This window comes from Triturus cristatus, chromosome 7 (assembly GCF_964204655.1).
Source record: "Triturus cristatus chromosome 7, aTriCri1.1, whole genome shotgun sequence".
In the NCBI taxonomy this organism is placed as follows: Eukaryota; Metazoa; Chordata; class Amphibia; order Caudata; family Salamandridae; genus Triturus; species Triturus cristatus.
Window position 1 is genome coordinate 379529062 of NC_140590.1, and position 18569 is coordinate 379547630.

Genomic DNA, 18569 nt, shown 5'->3' on the forward strand with positions numbered 1-18569 from the left:
CGGCCAGCGTTGAGTGCATGGAGGGTGCTGGCGTCGTAGAGGCGGCGGGCGTCGTCGCATTCACAGGGGCCAGGGGGCTTGGCGCTGGGCGCGGTCCAGGTGCAGACGAGCGCAGATGGGCTTGCCTTTGCGCGCCAAAGGGAATATACTCCCAATATTGACTGTCCACACTTTTTTTACTGAGGTGGCTGCCCTATTTCTCAAAACTGAAAATGTTTCCTACTGTGGCTAGATGCGACATTAGATAGTGAACCTCCGAAGGCTTAAACGAAGGCCCATATGACTGCCCAACTCCGAGTATTGACGCAGAACTTTTGCCTATTAGATATGTGGAGGGATAGAGACCCAGGCTCTAGAGTATTCTCTTGTTATACACCTGCTGTGGGTACGTATAGCAGCCTAGATTATGGTCTCCTTACTTCGGAACACTCAAACCTATCTGGCGAGATACATTTCTGACCCCTACCCACTGTTAATATCACTGGTAAGGGGACGCATACATCCTGCTGTGCCGCTGTGGCGTTTGCAGGCAGAGGCATTGACGGGCCCAATGTTTGCTGCCACGGTCCGGGAGGCACTTTATCATCATTTTCAGGCTGAGGTAGTTCCGGCGGTAGGGCCCACGACTTGGATGCCATGAAAGTGGTGCTTCGAGGGGTGTCCTTGCACACTACGTACGGGGTAAAGCAACAACTGGTGCATGACTTAGAAAAGAATGAGGCCAAGCTCTCAGACATAGAAAAGACACTCTGGCCTTGGCTGGAGGAATAGAGGCTCACCTGTACAGCAGTGCTAGATGACTGGCACAGACTGGAAGAATATACATATACTACTTACAGACAGACTCCATGCCGAGGGAGATAACACAGGAACCATGATGGCAAGGCTGGCGAGGCAGCAGGAATCACAGGAGCCAATATTGGCCTTACGAGATTCGGGAGATAAATTGATCACCTCACAAGTAGCTATAAACAAGGTGTTGCAAACCCACCGTGAGAGAACATATGCTGAGAGAAAAAAAGGACGCCACAAGGTGCTGGGGCAGACCTCCCCCGGCCCGGAACAGAGGAGAGGGAGGCACTTGATGCAGATATGATGAAAGAGGAGATCTTGGCATCTCTGAGACATCAGAAAATGGCAAAGACGCCAGTAGGTGATGTCCAATCGGCAGAATTTCACCACAAGCATGCTTATCTGGTGGTTGATAAACTACTGGAGGTGTACTATGAGGCGTATCAACTTGGGCACCTCCTGGTCACTATGCTTGAGGCACTCATGGTGCTGATGCCGAAAACAGGCAAGGCAGTGGAGGAAGCAACGTCTTATAGACTGCTTTCCATGTTTAATGTGGATATTAAGATACTGAGTGGCCTGCTGGCTTCTCGGCTGCACCCTCATCTACCCATCCTAGTGCACGAAGACCAGTGTGGGTGTATCCGGAAGAGAAGAACCATGCATAATTTACGCAGACTGTTTTACGTGCTCCACGCCCCTAGTATACAAGAAGGTCCCTATGTGCTAGCATTCCTTAACATAGAGCAGGCATTTGATTTTGTTGCGTGGGGCAAAATTTGGAAGGTCTTCGAGTGGGCTTTGGACCCAAGTAAATTTTATGGCTAGTTATTGCATACAGATCCTAGAGCCAGAGTCCAGACAGGTGACTTAGTTTCTGCGGCCTTTTTGTTGCACCGTAGCACAAAACAGGGCTGCCCACTATCGCCGCTATTTGCGCTGGCGACTGCACCACTGGCAGCGATGCTGCGGCAGAGACTAGCACCCTGTGGGGATTCCGATAGGAGACACTATACACAAGATCTTGTTATATGGCGACGATGCCCTGGTGTATCGGTTTGATCCGGCGGGGGCCATAACGGTACACTTGGCAGCCTTGTAGGAGTTTGCAGAGAGGTCTGGACTCTCAGTTACCGCCCAGAAGTCTCTGTTGTTCCCGCTTGGAAGTCTGTCAACGGAGGACTACACAACCCTTACGGGGCTTGCACTGCTATGGAGTCCAGAGGGTGTATGTTACCTAGGAGTTAGGATAGCTAATGAGAAACAACGATTCCTGGACATGAATACTGGCAAGGTGAACGCGGGCTGCGAGCCTTGGTACGATTCTGGAGAGATGTCCCCTTTATATTGATGGGACGAACAGTCCATGTGAAAATGGTGCTACCTCGATGACTACATTCTGCAGGGCACTCTCTATGATATTACCCAGAGCTACTTCAGGGAACTGGACAGTATAATAGTAGATCTATCATGGGCTGCGAAACGGAAGAGAATGGGACTGACCATGCTAAAGCAGACCTTGGACCGAGGAAGCATTGAACTTCCCAAACCTAGAGTTGTATTACAAGGCAGCCGACCTTCAATACAAGGTCCATTGGTTTGACGAGGACGACAATTGTGAGAAGAGGTTACTGGGAGACCACAGCGGGAAGATTTCTGTTCCCAAGCTCCTCATGTGTGGCACACTGATCCCACAGAAATATCCCTTTTTAGGTCGAGCCTAGACAGCGCTTGCGCTGTCTGCAAGACATGTTGTAGTGTATTCTATGTGTATTAAAAAATTAACTGCTTTATATTGGCTGTGCCATTCAAAAATGTAGCCTTTGTATTGGTGTTGGGTTGTAAAAGTCCCTCCCTTCTCTCCTTCTGGCGATTTCACTTAGTGAGTATTTAGTTTGGCCATCACACTGTGCAGCGTGTGATATCCCCGGTTTACAAAGACGTGCATCTATTAGCAATTATCCTTATCGGGACTACAGTTTCACTTCAATTCTGACCTAAGAAAGCCCTGTGCCTTTGTTAATGTTTTAACGTGCATCTGTTATGAATTATCCTGATGGTATCTGCAGTATGACTTATTCCAACAGTCAAACTTAAAAATGATATTACAAAACCACGGAGTGAATATGCTACTTACCAGTATGCATCTGTTCTTGGCATGTAGGGCTGCTGACATTCATATCTGTGCATAGATCGCCGCCTAGTGTTGGGTCCGGATGTTTGCACGTTGTTGTCCTGGAAGAGTCTTCGAAGTATCCTGGGATAGGTGACTCCTCCCCTGGACTACAGTGCGCATGGGCATCCTCTCCATCCTCAGATTGTTTTTCGCCATTGTGGCAGTGATGGAGTAGATATAGAAAGTGATGACCAGGCTTACAGTAATTCTGAGAGCTGCAGCTGCTACAGGCGCCGGGGAGGAGGGAGGGCGATATGAATGTCAGCAGCCCTACATGCCAAGAACAGATGCATACTGGTAAGTAGCATATTCAGTTCGAGGCATGTGGGCTGCTGAATTCATATCTGTGCATAGAATATATAGCAGTACCCTCTAATAGCGGCGGCTACCAGTGCCAGCTGCAGCGGTCTGAAAAAGAGTTTTGAGAACAGCCTGTCCTACAGCTGCCTGCTGTTTTGATTGCACATCTACACAATAGTGTTTGGTAAATATGTGTGTAGTGGACCAGGTGGCTGCTCTACATATATCATGCAAAGGAATGTTTCCAAGGAAAGCCATGGAGGCCCCTAACTTACGTGTTGAGTGGGCTCGTGGGGGAATCGTTAATGTGCGTTTAGCCTTTTGATAGCAAATTTGAATACATTTAACGATCCATCTGGCTATACCTGCTTTGGAGATGGCGTTACCTTTGTGGTGTGGGGCAAAGGCAACGAAAAGTTGTTTTGTTTTCCTAAAGACTTTAGTCCTGTCGATGTAGTACATGAGGGCTCTCTTTACATCCAGTGTATGGAGTGCTCTTTCTGCGACAGTTTGTGGGTTTTGAAAGAAAACAGGCAGTTCAATAGTTTGATTCATGTGGAACTGCGATATTACTTTGGGCATGAATTTGGGGTTGGTACGTAGTACGACCCTGTTGGCGTGAACCTGTATGAATGGCTCTTGAATGGTTAGTGCCTGGAGTTCACTAACTCTTCTTAACGAAGTGATTGCCACTAGGAAAGCTACTTTCCAGGTGAGGAATTGAATCTCACATGAGTGGAGAGGTTCGAAGGGTGGACCCATCAGTCGGATGAGGACCAGGTTGAGGTTCCACACCGGTGCTGGTGGGTGTCTTGGGGGAATTACTCGTTTAAGTCCCTCCAAGAAGGCTTTGATGGCAGGCACTTTGAATAAAGAGAGGTGCTGCCTGTTTTGGAGATAGGCTGATATTGCGGTCAAATGGACACGTATTGAGGTGTATGCCAGATTGCATCGGTACAGGTGTAGGAGGTAACAAATTATGTTTTGGATGGATGCGTCTAGCGGGTTAATGTCAGTATTATTGCAATAAATGACGAACCTTTTCCATTTGGCTGCATAGCAAGCCCTGGTAGTGGGTCTCCTGGCCTCCTTAATGATGTCCATACAGTCAGGTGGCAGGTTTAGGTAGCCAAACTCTAGGACTTCAGGAGCCAGATTGCCAGGTTCAGCTGTTGCGGATCTGGGTGCTGAATCTCTCCATGGTTCTGCGTCAAATGCGCGGGTTTGATCCGCAGTCTTTGATGGGGCACCACGGAAAGTTCGAGAAAGGTGGTGTGCCATGGCTGGCGTGCCCACGTTGGAGCAACCAGGACTAGTGTTAGTGAGTGTTGCCTGAGTTTGCGAGCCACCAGCGGTATCAATGGTGCCGGGGGAAAAGCATACGCAAATCTGCCGGACCAGTTCATCCATATCGCATTGCCCTGCGACTGCGGATGTGGGAACCTGGCGGCAAAGCTTTGGCATTTTGCGTTTTTGCTTGTGGCGAATAGGTCTATCTCTGGGTGACCCCACTGCTGGAAGTACGGTTGGAGTACTGATGGGTGTAACTCCCACTCGTGCATCTGGTGGCTGTGTCTGCTGAGCAGATCCGCCATCTGGTTGTCTTTGCCGGGGAGGTGTTCCGCCATGAGGAACATGTTCCTCTGAATGGCCCACTTCCACATGCTCTGAGCCAGATGAGACAACTGTGGAGAGTGTGTTCCTCCCTGCTTCTGTATGTAGTACATGGCAGTCATGTTGTCCGTCCGGATCAACACGACTTTGTTGCACAAGTGTACTTTGAATGCCTTCATGGCTAGGAAGATTGCCATCAGTTCTAGAAGGTTGATGTGCATCTTCTTTTGTTGTGTTGTCCATAGTCCCTGCACTGTGTAATTGAGTACATGAGCTCCCCATCCCTGGAGAGACGCGTCCGCTGTCAGTATTATTTGTGGAACAGGCTCTTGGAACGGTCGGCCCTTGCAAAGGTTTTGTGGATTCCACCAATGCAGAGAGTTGTATGCCCGACCGCTCACCAACACTAGGTCTTTTAGTTGCCCGTGAGCCTGAGTCCATTGACGTGCTAAGCACTCCTGAAGCGGGCGCATATGTAGTCTCGCGTGTGGGACTATGAAAATGCAGGAGGCCATCATGCCCATCAACTGCATGAACACTCGCGCGGGAAGGGAGTGTTGGGGTTTGAACTTGGAAATCAGCATTTGCATGCTGTTGATCCTCACTAAATTTGGCTGAGCTGTGGCTGCCAGAGTGTCTATGATCGCACCCAGGTACTGTTGTACGTGTGCGGGTCGGAGATGTGATTTTGGGTAATTTAGTGAGAACCCCAGGCTGTGAAGGAGGTGAATGGTGCGGGACATGTGGCTGGCGCATTGCTGGGCTGACTTTGCCTGAACAAGCCAGTCGTCCAGGTAAGGGTAGACATGAATGTGTTGCCTCCGTAAATGTGCAGCCACTGTAGCTAGGCACTTTGTGAAGACCCTGGGCGCTGTTGTCACGCCGAAGGGAAGAACCTTGAATTGGTAGTGCTGTCCCTGAATAGTGAACCTGAGATATTTTCTGTGTGATGGGTGAATGGGTATGTGGAAATACGCATCTTTGAGGTCTAGCGTGGCTAGGAAGTCTCCCTGTTTGAGCAATGGGAGGACTTGTTGGAGGGTGAGCATGTGGAAATGCTCTGAGAGAATGTAGCGGTTGAGGGGTCTCAGGTCTAGTATGGGTCTGAGTGACCCGTCCTTCTTTGGTATTAAAAAGTACAGGGAGTACACCCCCGTACCGTGCTCGTGGACGGGTACGACCTCTATTGCGCCTTTTTGCAGCCTACTTAGCACTTCCTGCTGTAATAGCGCTAAGTGCTCTGAGGACATAGGACGGTGTCTTGGCGGTATTGTGGGTGGAGTTGAGGTTAATTCTAGGCAGTAACCGTGTTTGATAATATCTTTGACCCACCTGTCCGTGGTGATGGAGTTCCACGTGGACAGGAACCTTTGTAGCCTTCCCCCGACAGGTGTTATGTGGTCGGGAGGAAGGGAGAGGGCGTCACTGTTTGTTCTTGGGAGAGGATCTGGTATTGCCGTATCCGCGTCCTCTACCCTTTGTGCTTGAACCACGATATCCACCCCGGGTGTTTTTATCGTAGGTACTTTGGGTGTTGCCCTTGTTGTAGGTTTGCTGTGACCCCTGTCCTCTACCTGCTCCTCTATTTCCGGGGCGACGAAAGGAGCCACTCCGAAAGGTCTGCGTTTGGAGAGCCCCCATGGACTTTGTGTCCTTTTTTATTTTTTCTAGGGTGGTGTCAACCTCTGGTCCGAATAAGTAGTCGGGGTTGACCGGCTGATTGAGGATGTTATTTTGAACCTCCGGTTTGAATCCGGAGATTCGCAACCAGGCGTGTCGTCGTAATATGACGCTAGTGTTTATTGCTCTGGCAGCTGTGTCTGCGGCATCCAGTGCACACTTAATGGATGCTTTAGTGAGGAGTTGTCCCTCCCTGATGAGGATGTATTGGTCAGGGAGATGTTGGAGTAATGTTTCTAATGTGCCATAGTGTGCGCGATCGTAGCGAGCTAGGAGCGCCTGCGTATTGGCAATACGCCATATGTTAGCTGCCTGGGCTGCAATCCTTTTTCCGGAGGTCTCTAGCACCTTGGACTCTTTGTCCGGGGGAGGAGCATCCCCAGTTGTCTGTGAGTGCGCCCGTTTGCGAGCATTGGCGACTACGATGGAATGCAGAGGCAACTGGCCTCTAATGTAGGTAGGGTCCCCAGGCGCCGACCTATATTTCTTGTCGATCCTGGGGTTTATTACTCGTGCCCTGGTTGGTTCTTTGAAAATGTCCTTTGCTGGTTTGAGGACACCTTTCAACATGGGTAGAGTTTTGATATTCCGTTCTGAGGATGCGAAAGTATCCATTAGAAAATCGTCCTTGATTGTGTCGGAGTGGAGTTGCACACCATGATTGGCCGCAGCACGTTCAATAAGGGCGTTGAATGCGGCAGTGTCCTCTGTGGGAGATGTTTTCGCGCCATATAGCTGCGTGTCCTGTGTATCCATATGTGCACCCGGGTCTGCAGGGTCATCCCAAGCCTGATCAGGGTCCTGTTGGCCGTCAGGGTCCATCTCTGCGGGGTAGGGGACGTGGTCACCCATGTAGTCCTCCAAAACGTCGGTTTCGGAGTGTGTCGGAGAGAAGGACTGTGGATCTTGGTAAGAGGTATGGAGAGGTTCGTAAAGAAGTGGTTCCGAATCCACTGGCAGCTTTTTCTTTAGAGGGATCCGGTAGGAGTCCAAAGCTGGCTCGGAAGTTATCCTCCGCTTGTGGAGCATCATTCTGCCGGTGTTGGCATCGATGATGTGGGATGGTGACGTCTCCGTAGGAGAGCGTTCGGCAGGCGTGATCCTAGTGTGGGTGACACGTGTTCTGATTTCGAACAGTTTGGGTGCTGTGGATGGCGGCAGGCCAAAAGTGATGTTGGCCGGTGCCGGAGAAGCTTTTTGAGCTTTTTTCGGCTCGGAGCCTGAAGGGTCCTGTAGGGCTGCCTTTGCTTTGATGCGTTGCAAGGACGCTGCAACTTGCCGCACCTGGAACGCCGACGGTTCTTTGGCGCCGACCGGTTCTGTAGAGGCAGGCGTGGACTTTTTCGGCACCACGGGGTCATCGAGTCGAGGAGAGGTAGTAGCTGTCGACGGCGTCGATGATTGTGCCTTTGGTGCTGCTTTCGAAGTAGTGTGAGACGCAGCAGCTATTTTGACCATTGTGGCTGGAGCCGATTGTTTCGGTGCCGGGAGCCGAGGCGGTTTGGCGGCACCGATGGCCTTTTTCCGTGTGTCGGCGCCGACGTCGGCTGCTGCGAGCTCAGCACCGAAGTCCCGTTTGGTGCGGTCGGTGCCGACGGGTTTGGCTGGCGTCGAAGGTGTGGTGGGCCTCGATCCGACCAGTGTTACTTTCAGTTTCGGTTTCTGTGGAACCGATACGGCTTTCGGTTTCGATGAAGGGAAACCAGTCGTTTTGGGTAGTAATGGCTGCCGCTGAATGTCCGAGGCCGGGCCAGAGGGCGGGGCCGAAGAACTGCGGGATAGGTCTTGGGTAAGGCCCGAAGGCGATCCCTCGACCGGAGCCATAGACTGACGCACTGGGATATCCTCCGTCTGTACGGGTAGGCCTTGCTCGTCACCGGAGCTACTCTCTTCGGCCCCCAAGGCCTCATTGTAGTCTCCTACCTCGGTGTCGGCTTCGTCTCTGTGAAAGAGTTGTTCTTCGATGTCTTCCGATCCGGAGTTGCGTTCGGAAGCGGGGCTGGAGGGTAGGTTCTCCACGTCTTCCACATCTTCGTCCTCGGCGCTGAAGATGTTGGTCGGGGCCGGTGCCGCTTGCTGCGCTTCAAGTCTCGCTGCTCGTCGATTCCGGAGAGTCTTTTTGGATCGGAATCGGGCACAGGCCATACATGTGGACTCGTCGTGATCCGGTGAAAGGCATTTGTTGCACACCGGGTGGACGTCGACATGGGGATATTTCGCATTGCATACAGGACACCGCTTGAATGGTGTCCTCGATTCCATCGTCGAAGTCGGGTCGATGGTCGGATATGATGCGAAAAGAGTTGGTCTTGAAGTTAGTAAACTAACAAATAACTATCGATACCGATCGGGAACGAATAGTTTCTTACCTGTCGGTGTAGTTTTGCAGCTTGAAGATCTTTCTGGATTCACTATGCTGTGCATTATTCCGCGATCTTGTGGTTGGGTCCGGATTCGTAGTCTTTTCTTTGTTTTTTTTTTTTTTTTTTGTAGCCCAGGTGGGCGTCGACGTACACCATTTGGTGCACCTCCCGTGACGTCGTCGTGCTTCCTGCGGAAGTCCCACCTTTGGGGCGCCATCTTCGGGTTCTTTTTTCCTTCCTCTTTCTTTTTTTTTTTTTTTTTTTTTAACCCTAGGCGATTGATTAATCCTTCTTGTCCCTTTATCTGTATGTTTGTATTTCTTTGATCTTTTCCATTTTACCCCCTCTTCCTCCAGCCTCATCTTCCTGGCGGAGGTGGGTGGGTTCGCTAGTGAATCCAGAAAGATCTTCAAGCTGCAAAACTACACCGACAGGTAAGAAACTATTCGTTTTGCAGCGTGAATCTTTCTGGATTCACTATGCTGTGCATCGATTTTGTAGCGGTTTTCCTATTTCTGTGGCGGCTGGGTGGTAGATGAGCGTTGGTCGTTGAAAATGTGCTGAAGCACCTTCTGTCCAACCTGTGCTTCCCTGTTCATCTGAATGTCCACGCAGTAGTGTTTCGTGAACGTGTGCACAGATGCCCAAGTTGCCGCGAGGCATATGTCCTGGATGGGCGTGTTCGCCAGGAAGGCCACGGTGGCCCCTTTCTTCCTTGTGGAGTGAGCCTGCGGCCCCTCCGCTAGCTCCTGTCCAGCCTGTTTGTGGCAGAATTGAATAGTGAGGGCAATCCACCTTGCGATGGTGCCCTTAGTCACTGGTCTACCCATGAAGCTAGTAGCAAAGGACACAAACAGCTGTTTCGACTTCCTGAGTTCTTTGGTTCTCTCAATGTAGTGCATCACCGCTCTTCTGGCATCGAGGGTGTGCAGTGCCTTTTCTGCGTTTGTAGTCGGGTTTTGGAAGAAACTTGGTATCTGGATAGTCTGATTTATGTGGAACGCCGACACTACCTTGGGCATGAAGTGTGGGTCCGTTCTCAGGACTATTCTATCTTTGTGAATCTGAATGTAGGGTTCCTGCAGCGTTAGTGCTTGAAGCTCGCTCACCCTGCGTAGTGATGTTATGGCCACCAGAAAGGCTGTTTTCATAGTCAACATCTGCAGTGTGGCCTTGTGAATGGGTTCAAACGGTGCCTTCATGAGCTCCGTCAGGACCACATTAAGATTCCATGCCGGCGGCGGCAACCTTTTCGGGGGGGCCATCCTTTTGGCTCCTTCCATGAATCTCCTCACCACCTGCGAGCTGAAGAAACTTCCACCTTTTTCACCTCTGGTGTAGGCCACGATGGCCGCTAGGTGTACCCTTAGTGAGCTCGAGCAGAGGTTACTCTTTAGAAGGTGTGTGAGGTACCTCAGTACTGTTGAGTCTCTTGTCATTCTGTTTTGCAGGCCCTTTTTCCCGCACCACACAGTGAACCTCTTCCATTTTGCGCTGTAGCATTTTCGTGTAGTTGGTTTCCTCGCCTCCCGTAGCACTCGCATCGTGCTCGGCGGCAATCTTAAGTGTGCGAACTCTAGGTCTTCAGGAGCCACGCCGCCAGGTTGAGGGTCTCTGGCTCTGGGTGCAGGACCTCTCCGTTTTGCATTGAGAGCAGGTCCTTCCTCCTCTCGAACCTGTATGGGTCGCCTTGTGCCATTTCCTGAATTTGTGAGAACCATGTCTGCCTCGCCCACTGCGGAGCCGCCAAGATCAGGGTCATGTTGCTGGTTCTGCACTTGTCGAGCACTCTGTGCAACAGGGGTATCGGTGGAAAGGCGTAGGCAAATGTCCTCGACCAGCTTATCCATAGGGCATTTCCATTGGATTGCTGATCTGGTTGCCTGGACGCGAAGCTTTGGCATTTTGCATTGTGGCGTGTTGCAAAAAGGTCTATTGTGGGAGTCCCCCATCTCCGGAAGAGTTTCTCCGTTTCCTGGCCATTGAGCTCCCACTCGTGTGATGCTGAGGTCTGCCTGCTTAGCCAGTCTGCCTCCACATTGTCCTTCCCCGGTAGGTGAATTGCCAGTAGATCTATCCTGAGAGGTATGGCCCATCTCCAAATCTCCTGAGCTAGGGATGAGAGCGGGAACGACTGTGTCCCCCCTTGTTTGTTGATGTAGAACATCGCCGTGGTGTTGTCTGTTTGGACCAACACCCTCTTGTTGAACAGGTGCCTCTGGAATGCCTTCAGGGCTAGCAGGATTGTTTTCAACTCGAGGTAGTTGATATGGCGGACCGCATCTGCTGGGGCCCATAGACCCCTCACTCTGAGGTTGTCCATGTGCGCTCCCCATCCCTTCAGCGATGCATCCGTGGTAATGGTCACTGTTGGGATTGGTGGTGTCAGGCTTCTCCCTGCTGTTATGTTGTCTCTGTTCCACCAAGTTATCTCCTCCTGCACTGCGTGCGTAACAACCACTAGATCCTCCCAACTTCCGTTTGCTTGTGACCATTGTTGTTGTAGCCATTCCTGGAATGGTCTCATGTGCAGGCGTACATTCGGCACCAGCTGGATACAGGACGCCATCATCCCCATCATCTTGCTCACAGCCCTCACTGTCAGAGCTCGCCCCTTCTGGTAGAGCTTCGCCTCCTTCAGTAGAGCCTCTGTCCTCCTCTCGCTGGGCACTACTGTACTGTTGCGGGAGTTGATCTTTGCCCCCAGGAAAATCTTCACCTGCTCCGGTTCCATCGATGATTTTCCCCAGTGGATCGAGAATCCCAGATTTGTGAGGGTGTCTGTTACGCGTTTTGCGTGCCTCTCGCACTTTCCGCGTGAGTTTGCCTTGACCAGCCAGTCGTCCAAGTAGGGGTAGACATGTATTCCCTGCCTTCGTAGGTGCGCCGCTACCGCCGACAGGCATTTTGTAAAGACCCTTGGTGCTGATTTTAATCCGAAGGCCAGGGTCGTGAACTGGTAGTGTTCTTGTTCGATGTTGAATCTTAGAAGGCCCTTGTGCCTTCTGTTTATTGGGATGTGAAGATAGGCATCCTTGAGGTCCACGGTGACCATGAAGTCCCCTTCTCTTATCTGTGGCAGAACCTCCTGCAGTGAAGTCATTTTGAACCTTTGCGTTCTGATGAACTTGTTTAGGTAACGGAGGTCTAGTATGGGTCTGAGGTCTCCGTCTACCTTCGGAACCACGAAGTAGTTTGAGTAGACCCCTTTGTTGCGTTCTCTGAACGGCACTGTCTCTATGGCTCCCTTTTGCAGGAGTTTCCGCGTTTCTTCTCTGAGTATTGCCAGTTCTTGGGCCGATCTCAGTCTTCCCCTTGGTTTCCTGTTTGGAGGTCTTTTCTCCAAATCTACGCAGTACCCGTACTGCACAACGTTCCGTATCCACTTGTCTGTGGTTATACGCCGCCACTCCTGAAGGTAGAACCTCAGTCTCCCGCCTACTGGTGTCGTATGCTCGTAGGCTCTTGAATTTTCTCTTCCCCCTGATGACACTTTTCTGCGCCTCACCCTTGGGGTCCTGACGAGGGTAGGCGTCCTCTTGCGTGCTGAGTCATTTCGCCGAGGGCTGTTCGCCCCCTCTCCTCCTTTGGCCACGTCCGTTCCCTCTCCCGCGAAAGGACTGGCCCCGAGGTTGATATTGCCAGTTTTGCTTCTGCTGACCTTGTCCGTGACCTTCACCCTGCTGACTTTGTTGGAACGCCTGGTGCGACGTCCCCTGCTGGCTTCCTCCCCTACCGTAGGGTCTTCGAGGGATTTCCTCGCCTCATTCCCCTCAGCTGTAGGGCCCCCATGGACCTCGCCGTCTCGTTTTCTTTTTTCAGCTGGGTGAGCTTGTCGTCCACTGTTGCTCCGAACAGTGTCTCTCCATTGAAGGGGGTGCCAAGGATGTTGTTCTGCACTTCCGGTTTGAATCCCGAGATTCTTAGCCATGCATGCCTCCTCTCTGTGACCCCTATGGCCATGAGTCTTGCTGAAGTCTCTGCCCCATCCAACGCCGTCTTTATACAGGAGTTGGCGATGTTTTTGCCTTCATCTATCAGGTGAGAGGCTCTCTGCTGGTATTCTTCGGGGAGGTGCTTTACTAACTCCCCCATCTCATCCCAGTGCTGGTATTGGTGTCTATTGAGGAGTGCATTTGAATTCGCCATGCGCCAGTGCATTGCGGCGTTCCTCTCGACCTTTCTTCCTGTGAGGTCAATCCTCCTGCTCTCCTTATCCGGGGGTGGGCCCGAAGTTGCTGGTACGTTGGCCCTTCTCCTGGCCGTGGAGGCTATGATGGAGTCCGCGGTCACGCTACCCTTGATGTAAGGGGGGTCCAGGGAGGAGTGCTTATATTTCTTCTCTGTCCTGGGCGTGATCGACCGGCAGGTCGCAGGTTCCTTGAAGGCTTCTCTCCCCTGATTCATCACGCTTTGTAGCATGGGGAGGAACTGGCTCCTTGTCTGGATGGGGAGCAGTGTCTCGGCGAGAAAATCGGCTTTCGGTTTCTCCTCGTCGAGTTTGACGCCGAAGGCCATTGCTGCGCTCCTGACCACCATATTGTAGACCCCGATGTCGTCGGGTGGCGAAGGCCTCGAAGGGTACGTGTCCACGGGCTCCTCCGGATTTTCGGTGTCGAGATCGTGCCATTCGACGTCGTTGCTGGTAGATGCCGCCGATTCGTAGAACGACCGTTGGTCTTCTTCCTCGGCTTCTCCCTCATAATAGGGCTCTTCTTCCTCTTCGAGTTCTCTTGTCAGCCCTTCGGCGTCGAACTCGTCTTCGACCTCACCGACGTCCGCTGATGAAACCGTTGGAATCTTGAATTCCTTCATTCTGGCGTCGAACTCCTTCTTTCTTTGAAGGATGTTCTCCATTTCAGCCTCGAGCCGCCTCTTCTTTTTCTCCATCTCGGAGATGCTTTCGGCGTCGACCGCGGGTCTTTTCGATGAAACTTGCGTCGACGTCGAACGTTCTTTCTGCGTCGATCGGCCCGTTTCATGGGATGCTTTCGACGACCCTTGCCTTTCGGCGTCTTTCGGCACCAGTGAGTCCTTATCTAAGGATCCGCTCGGCCTCTTGTCCGTGGTTCCCCCTTTGGACGTCGAAGTTTTCGGCGTCGGGGCTCCCTTCGTGGACTTTGACTCAGATTTTCTCGAGTCACCCTCGTGTTGTCGAGGTACTTTCTGTTTTGCGCTCGACGATTCTCTTACCTAGTCTTCTTTTTTCTTGTCGGTCTCTACGACCGTGAAGTTTTCGGCTGTCTCGGCGTCGTTGTCCTCGTCGTCCGAGGAGAGGCCCAGAGCGTAGAGCGTCGGGGGCTTCCCCTTGCCATCCATGCTGGCGTTGGCCCTTCTCTGCCGCTCTCTCACCCTGAGTGTCTTCGGCGCGAAGGCTGAGCAGGCGTTGCAGTCGATACTCTGGTGATCGACCGGTAGGCAGAGGTTGCAGACCGGATGCTGGTCTTTCTGCGCGAACTTGTGGTGGCAGTTTGGGCAGAACTTGAATGGCGTCTTGTCCATTGCGCTCAGGGTCTCTGAGCGTGCATTCTCCAAGGCCGTCGAAGAAAAAGGGTGCTGGTCCTCCTTTCTTCGCGCTCCTGCTGAAATCTTTTCCTTTCCTGATATCTTCTATTGTTTCTATCGACGAAACTCGCTTTTCTTCCTTCTTCCTTCGAGTGTAATTCTGGAGCTTCCCGATGACGATCCAGACCCAACGGCGGAAAAAAGAATCTGAAGATGGCGCCCCAAAGGTGGGACTTCACGACGACGTCACGGGAGGTGCACCAAATGGTGTACGTCGACGCCCACCTGGGCTACAAAAAAAAAAAAAAAAAAAAAAGAAAAGACTACGAATCCGGACCCAACCACAAGATCGCGGAATAATGCACAGCATAGTGAATCCAGAAAGATTCACGCTGCAAAACAGAACCGACGCGAACTAAAGGCCTTTTGGCCTGAAAAAAGTTTTTCCTAACTTGAGTCAAGATAAGCACATCCGAACCCAATGGCGGAAAAAAACAATCTGAGGATGGAGAGGATGCCCATGCGCACTGTAGTCCAGGGGAGGAGTCACCTATCCCAGGATACTTCAAAGACTCTTCCAGGACAACAACGTGCAAACATCCGGACCCAACACTAGGCGGCGATCTATGCACAGATATGAATTCAGCAGCCCACATGCCTCGAACCATTTTATTTTACTAATATTAAACATTGCGTGTTATTAATTAAATAATACGGTAGAGCGTTTTTAGTTTCCTTTTCTGTGTAAGTTGTTGCGTGTTGTTTTCCGTTTTGCCAGCGAACATGGGCAGAGATGCTGGGTTCATGTAAGGTGTGGCTGGAAGTAAATCGCAGTGCATATGCACTTTTTAGAGCCAACGATGGTGAGCACCAGCAGGACCTGGGCCAATTAAAGCTGGTGTTATTAAAAAATACGTTAGAGCATTTTTTTTCCTTCTCTTTTCACTTTGTCGGGGTTTGTTTTCAGTTTTGCAGCAGACATGGGCAAAGATGCTGGAGTCATGTAGGCTATGGCTGGAAGTAAATCGCACTGCATATGCAGTTGCTTCGGCACCAGCTTTTTAGGGTTAACAATGGTGAGCACCGGCAGGACCCGGCCCAATTAACGCGGTGTCTGTTAGTGTGATTAATACAACTATACCAAACAGTCCAACCTAAAAATAATATTAAAAAACCACGGAGCATTTTATATTACTAATATTAAGCATTGCGTGTTATTAAAAAAATCCGATAGATCATTCATTTTTTCCTTTTCTGTTGACATTGTCGGGGTTTGTTTTCCGTTTTGCTACCACTGCTCTTTAATACTTTCACTGCTCTTTAATACTTTTTATATATTAAACTCCAATATATGGCGAGACCTATTGGCACTGCCAATGCTTGTTGATTAGGCAAGTGGGTCTCATTTGGGAGCAGGAGGTCATTAAGTTCCAGCGTCGAGCCCCTTATTAAAATGGCAAGAGGGGGGTTGTGATATTTTAGGTGATTTATACCTTGAGGGACAGTATATCACGCATGACGCGATAGACTCATTAGCGTTGAGTAAGACAATGCCTACAATACAACAAAATATCATCCACGGCGCGCAAGATTTGTCCCAGCTTCCCAGCTGAGCCCCTTCCTTCACACACACTGAGCATGCTATTAAATCTTGCCAGGGGATGGAGACTTATAGCGCACATCTATAGAGCATTACGAGAATATTCTCTGGAATTTACCCCGAAAGCACACAAGTGGGAAGAGGGATTAGGAGGTGATCGGACACCACGCGACTAGAACAGGGTCCATATGGAGACGCGCGCAATGATCTCAAACGCACGCTTTAAGCTCTTGCAGTATAACTTCATGCACTAGTTGTATCTCACTCCAAAAACACTACATGCTATCTACCCTTCGCGATCAACCAGATGCCCGCTATGTAGCGCGGAGACAAATTTCCTGAATATGGTTTGAAATTGTACAGTTATAGCGCCCTTCTAGAGAGATGTACTGCAGAATCTAAAGTTGGCCACTGGATGGGAGATTGAGGGTACCCCTCGTGAAGTTTTACTGGGCCTGCTCCCAACCCCCGCAAAAAAGAAAATTAGCCGCAAATTTTTTATGTTAGGGTTAGTGCTGGAAAAGAGGTGGATAGCCATTAAACGGTTGAATGCCCAACCACCCGGTTATACGAATGGCTGTGAGATATGTCTGAATGGGCAGTGGCTGAGGAGGTCAGGACGAAATGCGTAAAACGGAATGAACGACTAGAGGATGATCTGGTAGCATGGAGACAGACGGATGGTCTCGTCCTCACGCAGATGGACCTGTGTGGGGACGAGACTGAATCTGATGTACATATAGGGGATGCATGAAGGAAGGTTGATGCACATAATATACATACCGTGACACCTGGTTGTACAGGGTTGTTATAACGATGAGCAAGAGCATTATGGATCTGTTAAGATAAATGCATGATATGAAGTAGGATCCTGGCACTGCCACATCTTTGTAACCAAACAGTAAAAATCTTGGGGTACTGTTTACCACAAAGTTATTGATGACACATTTGGATATTTTTTTGGACGATGTTTGTGTGTCGTGATAATGATGGTTATAAAATGTATTGTACTGAATGACCAATAAAAATATCTGGGAAAAAAAATGCAAGGCCACTTAACCTAATGCAGGGCTTTTTAACGGCTTGCGTTCTAAATGGAATTCGTAGTTCAGATGCATTAGTTGTTCTGCCCGCGTTGCAAAGGAATTGCCTTGTTCGGTGGGCTTGCTATTTGCTGTTTCCCAACAACAGACACTAGCGCCTTGTACCTCTCTGTATTGGAAGGGGGGCTAATGTTTCCAGTGACACCCTAACTCTGGCAGACAGATCTGTATGATGTAGTTGCATACATTCCATACATTTGGGACCAAAATTTGAAATCTAAGAAGGGTGAATAGATCTTACCACCCGACCAAATTGAACGTCTTCACAATATACGCAAACAGGAACAAACTGGAACACAGCGGGGCCATCCAGTCTATCCTCCAAGGCCTCTGAGTGTTATGTACTAGTCCCTCCTATTGAAAGTAGGGACTAGGGCTTCCTGTGTCATTGGTTGTTGGGACAAGGGTGGGACTATGGCTAGGGTCAGGCCTTTTAATTGGAAGTAGCGATTCGGGCTTCTGGTGTTATTGGTTGCTGGACTAGGTGTGGGACTAAGAGTAGGGTTAGGCTTTCTATTGGAAGTAGGGACTAGGGCTTCCTGTGCAATTGGTTGATTGGACTAGGGTTGGGACTATTGGTACGGCTAGGGCCTCTATTGGACGTAGAGATCAGGGGTTTAGAAACTGATTAGGTGCTTGGACTAGGGCTAAGATTGGCTGTAAGGTCCTGGTCTCCTATTGGTTCTAGATTTTAGGGCTAGTGTTGTGATTGGATAGTGTTAGAGCTAGGGTTCCCATTGGCTGAAGGGGTCACCGGACTACTAGGGCTATAAACGGCCAAGGCTTAGAGCGTCTCAGCCCGGGCGTGGAGGCTAAGTGTGGAGAGGACAAGGGTGAGTGCCTGTTTGAGCCTGTTCAAGACCGGGACCTGGGCCAGAAATGCTGCCCATTTTACCAGTCAGTAATACCCACCCTATGTAGGTGTCCCTCTGTATGTAAGCATTAATTTCACTATAGATATGTACCTATCTTTGTGTATTGCTTTGTATAAACATGTAGAATAATTATGTTTAAAAAAAAAATCATCTTTGGTCTACATGTACTTGCTTCCATTGTGCATCTATGCACCTCCATGTACTTGGATCTGTGTGTCTGTTACTTTTCTCCTAAAAAAGCATATCCAATGCACTACCCTATTTCTCATACTGTACCTCTATCAATATCTTTAATCTGCATATACCTACCTCCTTTATGCATCTATATACGTTCAATGTACTTAAGGATCTATATATTTATCACTTTCTTCTAATTTAGCATTTCAAATGCACTACCCTATTTCTCAGCATATACTTCTCTCAATATATATTCTAGCCCAACTTTCTGACTCATTTCAAACTTCTTTCTACTACTGTTTCCAATGCACTACCCTATCTCTCACCCTATACATCTATCATTACATCCTCTACATCCACTCATTTATCCCAAACCCCATACCA

General features: G+C 50.0%; 2 protein-coding genes across 8 annotated transcripts in view; both read right to left on the reverse strand.

Annotated features, from left to right (window-relative positions):
- The window catches only part of EPN1 (epsin 1), a 336950-nt gene that overhangs the window by 314035 nt on the left and 4346 nt on the right, over window positions 1-18569 (reverse strand). The gene's annotated exons all lie outside the window — the stretch shown is intronic.
- On the reverse strand, window positions 9167-14826 carry LOC146809726 (uncharacterized). The gene is made up of 2 exons (XM_085616566.1): window positions 9404-14826; window positions 9167-9313 (listed from the first exon to the last, which is right to left on the reverse strand). The coding sequence occupies exon 1, from the start codon at window positions 11829-11831 to the stop codon at window positions 9435-9437; it is 2397 nt and encodes a 798-aa protein (XP_085472692.1). The 5' UTR covers window positions 11832-14826; the 3' UTR covers window positions 9167-9313; window positions 9404-9434.

What these genes read in the sequence shown, in the direction of transcription:
- LOC146809726 (XM_085616566.1), bottom strand. Translation starts at nt 11,831, where the DNA reads ATGCCTGTCGGCGGTAGCGGCGCACCTACGAAGGCAGGGAATACATGT.